The sequence below is a fragment of the Microtus oregoni genome, unplaced genomic scaffold, assembly GCF_018167655.1.
Source record: "Microtus oregoni isolate MIOR12 unplaced genomic scaffold, Mior012 000046F_ref0000063, whole genome shotgun sequence".
NCBI lineage: Eukaryota > Metazoa > Chordata > Mammalia > Rodentia > Cricetidae > Microtus > Microtus oregoni.
The window spans coordinates 1-15,195 of NW_024543220.1; the positions used below are offsets into that span (position 1 = coordinate 1).

Below are 15,195 nucleotides of genomic sequence, written 5' to 3' on the forward strand. Positions count from 1 at the left end.
TACTAAAACAAAGGGACTGGCAGATCAGATCACAAAGTGAAGTCCAACTCTGAGCTGCTTGCTCTTACTGAGAACAAAGTAATTCATCAACGCTTGCAGGAAAAAAAGAAACAGGCAGTGGTACAACTGGGAAAATGCAAATAGAGAGAGAGCAGGTGCCATAATCAAACAAGGTTGGATTCAGGTCAAAATCATTAAGCAAGTCAAAGAAACGCACTTTGAATGATAAAGGCTCTGTTTCGTGATATAACTACAATGGTTATGAATATGCAACAAAGGAAAGGAACCAATATTCAAAAAGCAAAAATGATGAGACAATGGCAGCCCATGAAAGGTGAAATAAAAATGTAAGTAAAGCCAGCAGGTAATCTAAACATTGTTGGAAATGAACAATAGATTAATATGCCAAAGAACAGACCTCTCCTTCAAGGACTCATGGGCCATTCACTCAAACTGACTGCATGTTATGCCACAAAGAAACCATCACTTCCAATGTTATCATGCCCTGTTTTAAGCATTTCACAAATATCAGCCCACTTAACTTTTAAATTATTGCATACATTTACTTTGTGTGTCTGTGGGGACATGTGTTCCCACATGTGTGATCATCAGAGAACAAGCTGGGGAGATGTTCTTGTTCTTCCACCCTCGGGTCCTTGGGCTTGGCTGGAACCACTTTTACCTAATACCAGTGCTTTAAATTATGTATATTATTGTTCTTCCCACTTTGAAATTGGGAGACTGAGACACAAAATGCTTAAGTGACTTTGTGTAAAGGTCAGAGGGTGTGACAGTGAGCAGCAGAGGTAGAGTTAGTCTCACCCTGTAGTTCTAACCTCAACACTGGAGACCCTCCTCAGGAACCTCAGCAGAACCACTGTGTGTATTTTTAAAAAGCTTTCTTTTTATGTATTTGTGTCTCTCACATCATGCATTTTGATCCCATTCATTTCTGTCACTTCGTATCCACTCTCTATCCTTGCAATCCCCTCCCAAAATTGTTTTATTTTTGGTTATCAAGACGTAGTTTTTCTGCATGGAAACTCTGAAAATCTCTCTGTAGACCAGTCTAGTCTCAAAACTCACATAGATCCACCTGCCTCTGCTTCCAGGTGCTGCTGGAATTAAAAGGCGTGCACCACCAATGCCCAGTATGTGTATTTTGTTGTTGTTTTCGAGACAGGGCTTCTCTGTGAAACAGTCCTGGCTCTCTTGGAACTCACTCTGTAGACCAGGCTAGCCTTAAACTCACAGAGATCCACCTGCCTCTGTCTCCTGAGTGCTGGGATTAAAGGCGTGTGCCACCACTGCCCAGAAAGTATGCATATTTTTTAATCACAAAGCAGAAGTTAAAACTAAAACCAAAGAAACTAGGTACTTACTGTGCTATCAGCAAGTTTTACTCTATGTTATGCTAGGCACTTAACTCTGGGCTTCTGGAATGCTTGGAGACATCCTTCCATAAACTACCATCCCAGCTCTTAAAATATTAAAATAAAGGAGAAAAAAAGCAACAAATGCCTAGATAAAACCTTCCTAACTTTGAAGTAAAAGAAGCTCTCCAAACTAGATTCATGTTACACCCTGGAGACAAGGTCTTAAGACCTTACACTAAAAACCAGGAAAAAAAAATGAATGAGGTGACATTGGGATCTTGAGAGATTATAAAAAGATTACTGAAATAAGCATAAGGATTCCACAAGAAAGACTAATCAACTCCAAAATTAATTAAGCTAAAAATAGAAGCCATATGGTGTTTCCTGCCTAGAATCCCAGCACTCAGAAGTCTGAGGCAGGAGGATGAGAACTTGAACCCAGTCTGGACTGTACACAGTAAGATGTTGTCTCAAAGAAAACAGAAAAATGATAATAGTAACGATGTGTGAAGGAGCTGGCTTTGAAAAAGAATTTCAAAGTAAGAAAATATTTTAAATCAGTAAAATAAATGAAAAATCCTTTACATCTCACCAATCAAGTTGGGAAAGAAGGTGGAGGTGTGAACGAACCAGCCCTGAGGAGGTAAAGGCCAGACTACTGGCCTTGCTGCTAGCTCATTGCTGCCAGGTGTGAACTTGCTGGGGCACTCACCCTGGTGGTGAAGACAGGAGAGAGCTGGCAGGTTGAGCGACCATGTAACTACCCAGGCCCAGGGTTAAGTGTTGGCCCTACCCCAACATCTGCCCCATCTGTGATGAGCTGGAGCACAGGTGTTTGTGTATGGGGTGGGGTGGGGGGGCTACCGGATCTCCACGACACAGGGCAGCAACGGGATGTCCAGGAAGAGTCCCAGTGTTGCTAGTGTAGCTGAGACCAGGGGCCTCAAACCAAACTAATGATTTTTTGAAATGAACACTGGACAATTCACACTGCAGCTTCCACGACAAGTTTCCCTTTCTTCCTTCTTTACCTTAAATTTTGTTTTCTTTCTTTTTGAAGTAGGAGGGGAGAGGCTGCAGGGGCAGAGGGCAGATGAGAGGGGGTAGGAGATAGGTGGGATCAGATTTATGATGTGAAAGACAAAGCATAAATAAAAAAGTTAAAAAAAGATGGCTCAAAGGGTAAAGGTACTTGCCACTGAGGATGTAGGACCACACTGAGAGAGCCCACTCTTGTAAATTGTCCTCTGTTTTCCATTCCCTCTCTCTCTCACACACACCTAAATAAACTGTAATAAAATACAGCTCTTTGATAAAGCCATAGAATTGAGAGTTAAAGCACGTGTGCAATTGACAGGTATTTCTAAATTGCCACATGCAAAGGTTATTCCAGCAATAAAAGGAAGTAATTATTTCTCCGCAACCTCAGCAGCTCAGTACCACCCATTTCTACCTCCTTCATCAACCTAACGGATCAAAGAGCATCTCAGGACAGCTTTTCCTCTAGTGTTACCGAAGGTTTATGCTGGAGCTGGAAGCAGCATTTCACTTGATACCTGAAAAGAACAAAGTTTTGGGGAGCAGACACTTCCTGTTCTATACTGCAGCAATTTAAATACTATGAAACCCATTTTCCTATCACGTTTGGCAGAACTCCCCCATGAAACTGTCTAGTTTCTAGACTTTGTGATTTGCTGGTCTGTGTTGTTTTCTGAGAGGCCAGCTCTTTAACATCATTTTTTGTTTGTTTTCAAGACAGGGTTTCTCTGTGTAGGCTTGGCTGTCCTGGCACTACCTCTGCAGACTAGGCTGCCCTTAAACTCACAGAGATTCTCCTGACTGACTCCCGAGTACTGGGATTAAAGACGTGTGCCACTACCGCCCAGAAACATAATTCTTGATTTGGCTTAAATTTTCTTTCCTTTCATGAGTTATGTTGTATTTATGTTTTCTTCTGTGAGTAAAAAAGTCATCACCTTTTAAACACAAAGCATTATGGGCAATTTTGTCCTACAGTTCTGTGTTATAGGGCCTCAGAGTAGCTGCTTGTCAGGCTCCTGGTCATTCCTGGAACAGCATCCTTTTGCCTAAACTCCATCTACCTTAGCAGAAGCCAGGCCAACAGGCCTTTCCTGGCAGCTGACTGATTTGAGGATTGCCACCGACACAGTCAATTATTGGTCCTTCCCTGGGATTTGGGGATTAGATTACAGGCTTCAAGTTTTTAATCTGGACTGGCCTATCCAATAATGATGCTAAAAATAAGCCGGGTGGTGGTGACGCACGCCTTTAATATCAGCACTTGCCAGGCAGAGGCAGGTGGATCTCTTGAGTTCAAGGCCAGTCTGTTCAACAGGAGCTAGTTCAAGAATAGGCTCCAAAGCTACAGGGATACCCTGTCTTGAAAAGCAAAAACTTAAAAAATAATAAAGGAGAAAGGAACTAGGGAGATGGCTCGATCAGTAGAGTCCTTGTCACACGGTAGACTTGACAGAATTGGAAAATTAGCTGGCTCCTTTATCACTGTGTCACTTTAAATTATTTTCCATTAGCTTTTGGGTTCACTTTTATCTAAGATTTATTTTTTAGTTATTGAGTCCATTTGTGTGTGTTTCTGTCTGTGGGTACAGGTGCCTGTGGAGTCTACAATAGCATGTCAGATCCCTTGGCGCTGGAGTTTATAGGCAGCTGGGAGATGCCTGAAGTGGGTGCTGAGAAGTGAACTCAGGCTCTCTACAAGAGTAGTACTAGCTCTTAAACACTGAGCCAAATTTCCTGCCTCTAGTTCCATTTTTAATAATATTTAATGGCCTGCTCTGTCACCTCTACTTGAGCTCATCTCTGGATTCTCGGATTTCCACCTTTCTCTCAAAATTCCAGCTCACTCCCTCCAGAGGTTGTACTTAAATTTTCTTTCTTCAAATCTCTTCTTTCAGAGTTTTTCAAGACATCTGTTTGTTCCTCACACAAGTGTTCTCGAGAAGGCATGAATGGGGGCCCAGGGTGATGGCTCAGTCAGTAAACTGCTGGCCAACAAAAGCATGAAGACCCGAGCTTAGATCTCGCCACCTAGTAGAAAGCTGGGTCCTAATCTCAGTCTGGAGAAACAGACTGAGGAGGACGTGCTCCACGTTCTGGGAGGGGCCTGTTTCAAAATATAGGATAGATGAACTAATGAGATGGCCTGGCAGATAAAGGCACCACCATGCTTATGTCTTAAGCTTGAATCCCAGGCTTCACGTGGTGGAGAAACCCAATTCCTGCAAGTTGTTCTCAGACCTCCTGTACACTGTAGCACATGTACACCCTCTACCTTCCCCTCCCAACTACAGAAACACACAAACTAAGTGTAATAAACAACAATAAGGTAGAAAGTGATTGAGGAAGACATCCAAAATCAATACCACCAAGCATATGTGCACACAGAAGCATGTACATACAATACACAGAGACAGATAAGGTATGAATAGCTTAATAGTTTGATCTCTCAGGATATATAATTGTTACACATATATACGAATATAAAAAACAAGAGTATGCCAGGCGGTGGTGGTGCATGCCTTTATTCCCAGTATTTGGGAGGCAGACACAGGCAGATCTCTCTGAGTTCAATGCCGGCCTGGTATACAAAGTTCGTTCCAGGCTGCCAGGATTGTTTCACAGAGAAACCCTGTCTCCAAACTCCTTTCCCAAAAAAATAATAAAATAAAAATAAAGAATAATCTGACTTTACAGTATGTAGCATGAATTCTAATTGGTATTAATAATAAAACTCAGAGTCAGATATAGGAGTTAATGCTGAAGATCAGAAAAGCAGAGCTACTAGAGAATTCTTACCTCTACCAATTCTCAGACTGAAGGGGTAATCCTGTCTCCATAAATCCTCAGACTGCATCTCAAGATTGCATCCTCAGCCTGCATCTGGGCTTGTTTCCTCTCACTTTATACTCCTCTCTCTGCCCAGCCATATAACTTCCTGTATCCATCTCCCTGGTGCTGGGATTAAAAGTGTGAGCCACCACCACCTAGTTCTGTTTTTCTTTCAGAATGGATCAATCTATTGTAGTCCAGGGTGGTCTTGAACTCACGAAGATCTGTCTGCCTGTCTCTTGAGTACTGGGATTAAAGGTGTGTGCCACCACTGCCTGGCTTCTATGGCTAATTAGTGGATGATCTTCAGACAACCTTTATCTGTTGGACTACAAACAAAATATCACTACAATAGTATATGGTTTAACTATGTAAAACACTGACTTGCCACTCACTAGGAACTGCCGATACCTCTTTCTAGCCTCTTGAAAGGCCCTTATTTTTTCAATTTTCAACTACATCATTTAGGGTTTTCTAAGTTCTCTCGAGATTGTGTATTTATCTATTGTCTATCTCTAGTCCCTAGGAGCAAAATTACATTTTCCTGACCTGTTCAGTCTCTGTTAAGTTGTGGATTTACTTCAACTTCAAAACTGCAACCAACTAGAGGGTTCAGGAGCTGATTCTGAGGGTTACAAGCATCATTTAAGAACAAATAAAGCAAACCACAATAGAATTAAGGAGAAAACATCAGCACACACCACACCAGGTTTTATTTAGAACTTAACAGTACAACTGCTAAGACCAGGGTGTGGGGCATGAGGGTATGCATGGCTCCATGAAAGGCAAATCCTGGGCTCATTCATGGGACAGACAGTCTAATTTTACATGATCACAATTAAGCAGAGAGAATGTTGTTTGTTGACAAAACACTCAGAATTCTCTATTGAGTTTCGGGGGGGGGGGGACCTTCTATGTTTTTAGGAAAAGGATGTCATCAATATAATACATAATTATATATTTGAATATAAAGTCATGATGTTATTCAAGATACAATAAAATACTCTCAAAGAGTATGTGTTATTAGAAAAAGGAATAGAAGCCAGGCATAGTGGTGCATCCCTTGAATCCCAGTGGGTTTCTGTGAATTAGAAGCTAATCTGGTCTGCATAGTGAGTTCCAGGACACCCAGAACTACATAGTGAGACCCTGGAGAAAGAAGGGGTGAGGGAGGAAAAGAGGGAGCAAGAGGAAGAGGGGAGAAATAGGAAAGTGAAAAGATATAGAAATGTGCATAGTTGTGGAAGTTTAATACTTTTTCCCCCCACTGTAGCATGAATTCTAACTGGTCTTAATAATAAAAACCTGGAGTGAGATATTAGGGGGTGAAAGCTGAAAGGTAAGAGAAGCAGAGAGACCTTTTACCTTTCCCGAATCCTCAGACCAGAAGGGCGATCCTGTCCTCAGGCTGCTTCCTTAGAGTGCACACTGCAACCATCTCCACAAAACCTCGGACTGCACTTAGCTCCTGTCTCCTCCTCCCTAGTGCTGGGATTAAAGGTATGGCCACCATTGCCTGGCCTCTAGTGGTTTAGCTCTTCACTCTCTGATCTTCAGGGAAGCTTTATTTGTTAAAACACAAAATATCACATTTTCCAAGACAGGTTTTCTCTGTGTACCTCTGGCAATCCTGGAACACATTTTGTAAATCAGAGTGGCCTCGAACTCAGAGATCTTACTGCCTCTGCCTCCCAAATTCTGAGATTGAAGGTGTGACTACTTGGTGAAGCTTAATACTTTCAAAATTCCTAAGATAGCTGGATGTGAAGGGACATATAATAACTGACTAACTTGAGATGAATTGGAAAGGTCAGGAGTTCAGGGACAGTGTTAGCTATATGACTTTGAAAGCAAAACACCTGAAACTTCACTAGAATGGTTTCAATAAGTCCTTTTATACAGTCAATAAGCCCTTTACATATGACCTTAAAATGTAAAGTTAATGGCATAACTCAGTTAATGCAAATCTTAGGGAAAGAGTATTAATTGCCTTCTGATGTAGGAAAAGAAAAATGGATTTTTTTTTTTTTTTTGGATTTTCGAGACAGGGTTTTTCTGTAGTTTTTTGTGCCTGTCCTGGAACTAGCTCTTGTAGACAAGGCTGGCCTCGAACTCACAGAGATCTGCCTGCCTCTGCCTCCCAAGTGCTGGGATTAAAGGCATGCGCCACCACCGCCCGGCAGAAAAATGGATCTTATATTAAGGTTTGAAAACCAGCCAGGCATACTGTTGCACACCTTTAATTCCCAACACTAGGGGGGGCAAAGGCAGAAGGGTCTCTAAGTTCAAGGCCAGCCTGGTTTACATAGTGAGACCTTGTTTCAAAGAGAAAAACAAAATAAGAACAACTTCTTTATCCAGCACTGGTGGATATGGTGGGTGTGGCACATATACTTTTTGACAAATAAGCTAATAAATCAAAAACTTGTTCTTGGGGCTGGGTAGAGGTGGCACACGCCTTTAATTCCAGCGCTGAGGAGGCACAGGCAAGGGGATCTCTGGGAGTTTGAGGCCAATCTGACCTATAGAGCTAGTTCCAGGACAGCCAGGGTTACACAGAAAAATCCTGTCTTGAAAAACCAAACCAACCAAACAAAAAAAAACTTGTTCTTGGTGATGTTACAATCTAAACTATTACTATAGAACATTTAGAATGAAAAGGTGCAGAACACTGTTATGCTAGATATATGTAGCAAACCAGTTTTATATAATTATTACTCTGTGTAAGAAAGTATCTTCAATACTAGAAATTAGCATGTAGATAATTCTAGGTCAACAAGATGACTCATTAGATACAGGCACTTGCTATGCGAGTCTGGCCACCTGCAAGGAGAGAACAGGCTCCACAAATCGTCCTTTGACCTCCATCACTGTTTCTATTCTGTGCCTCACAGGAAGGCACACTGCACGTCAGCTGTGTGGATGTGGACATTGGGTTACAAAGAACTAACTTTCTGCTTTGATTTTTGAGACAGTCAACTTTGACTGTCCTGGGACTTGTTCTGTAGATCAGGCTGGCCTCAAACTCACAGAGATCTGCCTGCCTCTGCCTCCTGAGTGCTGGTTTTAGTGTTTATGTCAAGGCTTAGAATCTATTTCTTACTGTGGACCAGGAAAGCACCCAGCAGATGATAAAGTTGGATGAACAGTATACACACAGAAGAGCTGGCTCAAGGACAGACTGACCCAAAGCTCTGGGATAAATTGTAGCTACTGAACACAGGTATAGAGTTCACTTTGCAGCTCAATTGGAGCTGGAATATAGAGTGATACAACAAAAAGTGTTTCGGAAACATTAATTGCCCTATTGTAAGACTGGCAGAAATAGAGTCTGGGGACAGAAAGGTCATTTAAGTGCCTCAGTCCAAAAGAAGAGATCTCAATCAAAATTGGGGGTGGTGGCGGAAGGAATGTTGTAGGTAAAGCATGGTGTCAAGGAATTAATACAGCATTTTAGAGCTAGAAGAGATTGTTTCTTTTTTCCTTTTTTTCTTCCTCCTCCTTTTCAGACAAAGTCTCCCAGCTCTGGCTGGCGTGGAACTCACTAAGTCCACTAGGCTGGCCTTGTATCATAGAGATCCACCTGAGTCTGGAGTGCCACACACTTTTAAGCATTTGGGAGGCAGAGGCAGGTGAATCTCAGTGAGTTCGAGGCCAGCCTGGTCTACAGAGTGAGTTCCAGGACAGCCAGGACTGTTACACAGAGAAACCCTGCCAGCAAAAACCAAAAAGAGGTGCTAGTTGGGCTGGAGCTGGTTATGTAGACTGTGTTGAAGTCGCACAGCCTGCCTCTTCCTGTGCCTCCACGCCTGTATTGAACGAGGAGGAACTTTTGGGGTGAACATTCCATCATCAAATGGCGCATCTTTGGAAAGGAACAGAATTCTGAGTCAATACCAGCCTGTTAAAAAAATGATGTCACTTTGACTCAGCTCCTCAACATCTAATACAGCTAAGGCAATTAACAAGCTTGGGTTTCCTTGAGGATGTGGAAAACAAGTCTTCAAATTCACTTTCTACTGAATAGATTAAAACGGTCAGTAATTCTCATCCTTTAAAATCCGAATCACAATTCGGTTCCCATGGGCATAACAGCGAAGCCTAATCAGCGCTCCTTCTCACTCAGAAATGAGCCTCAAAGTCGTCATCCACCTCCCCCCGAGAACGAGTCTCCTAAAATAACAACAAACCCTGCTAAGACGTTCAAGTCTTCACGAACTGTTCGTTTGCCAGTTCAATTTCCCAACCGCTGCGCGTCACCGAGAGTCTCCCCGCCGTGCGCAAAGCGGCTGGGGAGAAGTGTAGGCGGCGGCGGTGTGGGAGGCAGCGTGGCGCCCGCGGGTGGGGTCTGGGGCGAGTCTAGTCTTTGCCTTTCTACCCTGGACACCTCCGGCGACTGGGCACCGGGCGGGCAGGATCCGCGGCTAGGCCGCGAGTCCCTCACCCTTTCCAGGGTCCACCCGGAGTCCTCGGCTGACAACCCTGCTTCCCGGGGCCGAGAGCCAAAGGCCGTCGACGAGCGGGACGCGGCGCCATGTCTGGGTCGTTCCCAGGCACATCGAAACGCTCACCCTGAGGGATCCGCGAGCGCGCCTCGGTTTCCGGGCGAACAGAGGAAATCACTCCGGGAACCCCAAACCCCTCCTTCGGAGCCAAAGCAGAAATAGCGTCTCCGTTGCTACGGAGACAGGGCCACATGTGACGTCACTTCCGCCGAGCTGTCCGCACTCCAGACTGTTGGGAGGAAAAGAGGAAAACTGAGCAACAGCCACGACTGTGGACGCGAGCGTCTCCGGTGTGCGCATGCGCCCGCTCAGCGGCCTGCTTCTATTTATGTGGGGGACCCAACATGGCGGCTGCGGCGACCCTGGCGATGGCGGTGGAGCTCATCAGCACGTAGTAGCGGGGACAGGGACCCGGTTCGCACTCACGGTGGCGTCCGCGGAGGCGGCTGAGGGTGCTGGAGGGAAGAAAAGCGACGGAGAGCGGAAGGAAAGGCGGGCAGGCACGCCGTGCGGGGTCGAGGCGAGAGCCGGCTCGAGCGAGCGCCGAGGGCCAGAACAGTGGGGATGGCGGAGCCGCGCAGAGTCGCGTTCATTAGCCTGTCACCGGTGAGGCGGCGCGAGGCCGACTTCGCGGGCGCCGAGCGCGAGCCCCCCCGCCTGGAGCCGCCGCAGCCGTACCGCGAGCCGGCCCGGGCGGAGTCGGCCCCCCGCGCTGACGCGCAGCACCCGGCGCGCGACAAGCCTCTCCCCCAGCGCGAGGTCAGCCGCGCCGAGCCGCCCATGGCGCTGCAGCGCGAGCCCCCGCGGCCCGAGCCGCCGCCGCCGCCGCTGTCCCTGCAGACCGCCCCGCCGCGGGACTCGGCTGCCCGGGCGGAGCCGCCGCCGCGACCGCCGAAGGAGACGGTTCGCCTGGAGCTGGTGCTCAAGGACCCCACGGACGAAACCTGCGTGGAGTTCAGCTACCCGGAGCTGCTGCTGTGCGGAGAACAACGGGTACAGAGGGTCCCTCCCTCCCGGCCGCCCCACAGCCCGGGTGCCTCCGGACCGGCCGCCTGCCCGGGCTGCTCTGCACTTCGCTCACCCCGGGGGTGGGGTGGCGGGGGCCGGGCGGCTAGACGGGGCGGGAGCTGTGCGGCTCGGCCCACCTGGGTGGCCGAGGCTGCCCCTTCCACACCGCGCCGAGCCGGTTTTCCTCTGCACCTTTCGAAACCTCAGCTTTTTTTTTTTCCTCCTTTTCCTTTCTGTTCCCCACACCAAATCCCGAGGCCCCGCGAGCCGGGCGGCTAGCTTCTTGTGGCACTCCATCTGTCGTTCCGGTAGAAGGGAAGCGAAAAAACCTTGGGGGACACGCCCCCCGGTCTGAAGCGGAGAGATTGTGTGACCCCTTCTCGGCTCATCCTCATCCTTCCTCAACCCAGCTGTACCGGGCGCCAGGGCTGCAGAGATGGGCTCGTGGCCGGGTGGTTTATTTTCCTTGATTGAAGGGGATTTAAGAGAATTTAAACATTTTCAGAAACTAAAGATTCCACCTTAGGAATGAAAAAGTGGATTCGTTAATGTGGTTGCACTCGTGTTGGTAAATATTGTTAGCTTTGTGTGTGTGTTGAGTTTGTTCATATTGTCTTTGAATGGAAAGGTCTCCTGTCTTACTCGGTGGCTGTCTAATCATATTATTTGAGTGTTATTATTAGTTCGAATCGGGGTTATTTGTCCGGTGTGGTCTTTTGGAGAATGATGGGAAAAACGTTGGCTTTGAATTTATATAAAAAAGAAAAACAGGAAAATACATAGGTATGCCTTTGAGGAAAGCGCTGAACAATGGGGATTAGGACAGCGGTTTGCCGGTGACTGTAATTTTTATTGTTGTGGGTTGGTGATCTTTAGGAGGGAGGAGGTGGGAAAGAGACAGAGGCAGACAGACATACAATTGTCCTCTAGTTTAGCGACTATGCTCTTTATTAGGCTGGGCTTCCTAGCAGGTCTAATGGACTCCATAATTCATTAGTATCTTTCATCAACTATCTTTGTTATTGCAATGAAGGACTCTTAATCAAAAGTCTCACGTTGAAAAAATATCATTAGCCTGTGTTCATTTTGTATCATAATCCTTTGATGGCTAGTTATAAGTATTGTTGTGGAGCCATCATTACTAAATGTTTTCAGACAAAATGAAATTTGGGGGGTAGTGACCATTTTGATCACTTTCACGTAACATTTTGTTCTGTAGACTCCATTCAGAGCTCTGTTTTGTTTTTGTTTTTGTTTTTAAGAGACAGGGTTTCTCTGTAGCTTTGGAGCCTGTCCTGGAACTGGCTCTTGTAGTCCAGGCTGGCCTCGAACTCACAGAGATCCGCCTGCCTCTGCCTCCCAAGTGCTGGGATTAAAGGAGTGCGCTACCACTGCCCGACCAGAGCTCTTTAAAAAAAAAAAAGTCATTTTTTAGTCTTAATTTGAAGCATTTTTCAAAGAAATTATATTTGACTTGTTAGTATAAGGGGTTTGGTTTTTATAATTTTCTAAGTTACAGATTCAAAACATTTTGTAGATGGGCTTGATAGTTTGTGACCTCAGCACTCTGGAGGCTGGGGTTAGAAGGATGGAGAGTTCAGGGCCACATTAGTGAGACCCTGACTCAAAAGACCAGAACTGGGTGACAAAATGGCTCAGCAGGTAAAGGCACTTGCTGCCAAGCCTGAAGACCTGAGTTCCATCCCCAGGACCCCCATGGTGGAAGGAGAGAACCATTATCCTCTGCAGGGTGTACATATACACACACAAATAAGTGTAACAAAACGGCAGGACAAAAACCATCTTTAGGGAAAAATACTTAATGCTAGTTAGTGTTTTGTCAGTGGGCAAACACTGTAGAAAGTAGTTCACTTAACCTGCGTGGGATTTCTTGTTTGCTTGCTTTAGTTTTGCTTTCTTGAGACAGGGTTTCTCTGTGTAGCAGTTTTATCCAGGAAATCACTCTGCAGATGAGGCTGGACTACCACTTTCGATCCATCTGACTTTACCTCCCCAGTTCTGGGATCAAAGGTGTTGGATACCACGCCCAGCTAACCTAGGTGTTTTAACCACCTATATAGTTAGCTATACGGTACTTAACCATTTAACCTGCTATTTAGTTAGACTCTGTGGTATTTATCATTGTGTATGTGATCTTTCCCCGAACCTGAAAGCATGGTACATGGCTATACTTTCATGTTTTAAGAGACAGATAAATTGGTCTTAATTTTTGTGTTTGTTTCATATATATTATCAATTTAGGGATTTAGTGATCCAGATTTCTCATTATATATTCAAGCATATATCTTTTGTAATTCCACAAAAGAATTTATCCTGGTGTTTGTTTTTTGTTTTGTTGGGTTTTTTCTTTTTTTTAATTTTATTTTTTATTTTTATTTTTTGTTGTTGGTCTTTTGAGAGGGTGTCTGTATATCCCTGGCTGCCCTGGAACTTGCTCTGTAGACCAGGTTGTTACTCTGTTTCAGGTTGTTACTCTTTTGTTTTTTAATGCTGTATACTTTTGTAGCAGGAGTTTGCTACTGTTTCCTATGATTAGTCTTACTTGATATATTTATTACCTACTAATGTATAAATAACACCTTTGTAAATGAATTGTGATGGCTCCATAAAGGGAAATCCTAGAAGAGTGACCAGTTGGAATGCAAAAGAGCATTAGAATGTCTAGAAAGTGGGAAGCCCCAAATTTCCTCCTCTAGGAAGTCTTTCACTTTTATTTTTCCAATGCTGAGAATCACGCCAAGGGTCAGTGATATGCTAGATCATTGACAGGACTCCAAGTCTACCTCGGTCTTTGTTTTGAGACAAGATAATTTTAAGTTGCTCAAGCTGGCCTTGACTTCATGATCTTGCTGTTTTAGCTTTCTGAGTAGCTGGGATTACTGGTCTGTACCACCAGGCCTGACGCAGATTAATTTTATTTTTGGAGTTATAATCTTTCCAAAATAATTTTAATTTTGAATTACTGGAAGTGAATAATGTACCTGTAGTAGGCTAAGCAGAATTAGAAGAAAAAGTCTCCAGATTTTTTAAATAGCTGTATGTTTGTGAACAAGATTTGTTAACTGAAAGTTGGTAGCTGTGGACTGTTGAAAATGTTCTGTGTAAATACCATCTGTACTGGGGTGCATTTAAATAAGCCCCTTCAGACCTGCTAAATTAAGAGTGCAATCCCAATTAGTGGAAATACAGTTGGAGTTTTTCTGTATTTATGAGGAAAAGCATATTTTGGCTAACTCTAAAAAGCAAAATCACCTTGCATATTAGGTCAGCCCTTTTCCTTGCTCTCTTTGTGGTATTATGCTATAATTATGGTAGTTTAGGTGGTTCTGAGAAATTGGAATCATTCCTATCCTGAAAGATTAGTTTGTTCGCCATTGCTGGAGAAAGTGCATTGTGGAGTAAGTTTTGGACTTTATAAATACATAAGAGAAAAAAGCTCAGTTCTTAGCAAACCAAGAATCAGATAACCTGAGCACCTATTTGAGAACATAATGAGTTAAATATTTCCTATGAAGAGAAAAACAAGCGATAATGATGGTGATGTAACTGTACTGTTACAGACTTCTGTGCTATTCGGTTGCTTGTCACTTGCATATGTTGGATAAGACCTTTGAAAGATTTGAACATGCTACTGAGATCAAAGGAGAAAACCATTGCATTGATTTTACTCATAGATAGCTGATAGTTTGAAATTTGTTTCACCTGGCGGGGGTGGGGTGGGGTGGGGTGGGGGATTGTACTTAAGGTCTCACTGTGTAGGCCAGGTTTGCCTCAAACTTCTGTCAGACTTCTTGTCTCAGCTTCCTGAGTGCTTGGATTGCAGGCATTAAAGGTAAAGGAGAAGTGAGTTTATTTTAATTTTATAGACCACATGTAAACAAGAGATAGATTTCAATGCCTGTGTAAAATAACACAAAATATTTTAGATTAAACTGGGCATGGTATACTCATGATACTGAGGCAGGATTGTGAGTTTTGAGGTCTAGACTGTAGTGAAATCCTGTCTTGAAAAAAATTCTAGAATAACATTTAAAGGTGAGATAGAGAAATGGCTGAAGGTTTAAGGAAACTAGCTGCTCTTCCAAAGGACACAGGTTCAATTCTCAGCACTCACATGGCAGTTCACAACTGTAACTCCATTCTGGGGATTTGTCATCCTCACACATATGCAGGCAAAACCCCAATGTACATAAAAAAATAAAAATCTTTTTTTAAAAAAAGTGATTCTTAGTAAAAATTTGTGTTTGTATTTGCATATATAAAATAAGTCAGCAAGTGAAAGGCTCTGAGTTCAATAAAACTGTCATAAAATCCTGATCATACTAATAATAAGGATCTAGTATTTGAACTACTCAGTGGTGGGAGGGGATAGTTTATGACAACAGATACTGACTGCTTGCATTAGTGCCAGGGGA

At 44.1% G+C, this 15,195-nt stretch overlaps 1 protein-coding gene across 6 annotated transcripts in view; it reads left to right on the top strand.

Moving 5' to 3' along the window:
• The first annotated feature begins 9,995 nt into the window (after positions 1-9,995).
• LOC121435610 (ubinuclein-2) overlaps positions 9,996-15,195 on the top strand; it is a 74,278-nt gene continuing 69,078 nt past the window's right edge. For 5 of the 6 annotated variants that reach the window (XM_041635070.1, XM_041635065.1, XM_041635069.1 and 2 more), the window contains exon 1: positions 9,996-10,744. In XM_041635070.1, coding sequence (XP_041491004.1) covers positions 10,316-10,744 — 429 coding nt within the window. In that variant the 5' untranslated portion in view covers positions 9,996-10,315. Of the gene's footprint in view, positions 10,745-10,914; positions 11,328-15,195 lie in introns of those variants that run through there. The other variant, XM_041635071.1, reaches the window with a different exon arrangement.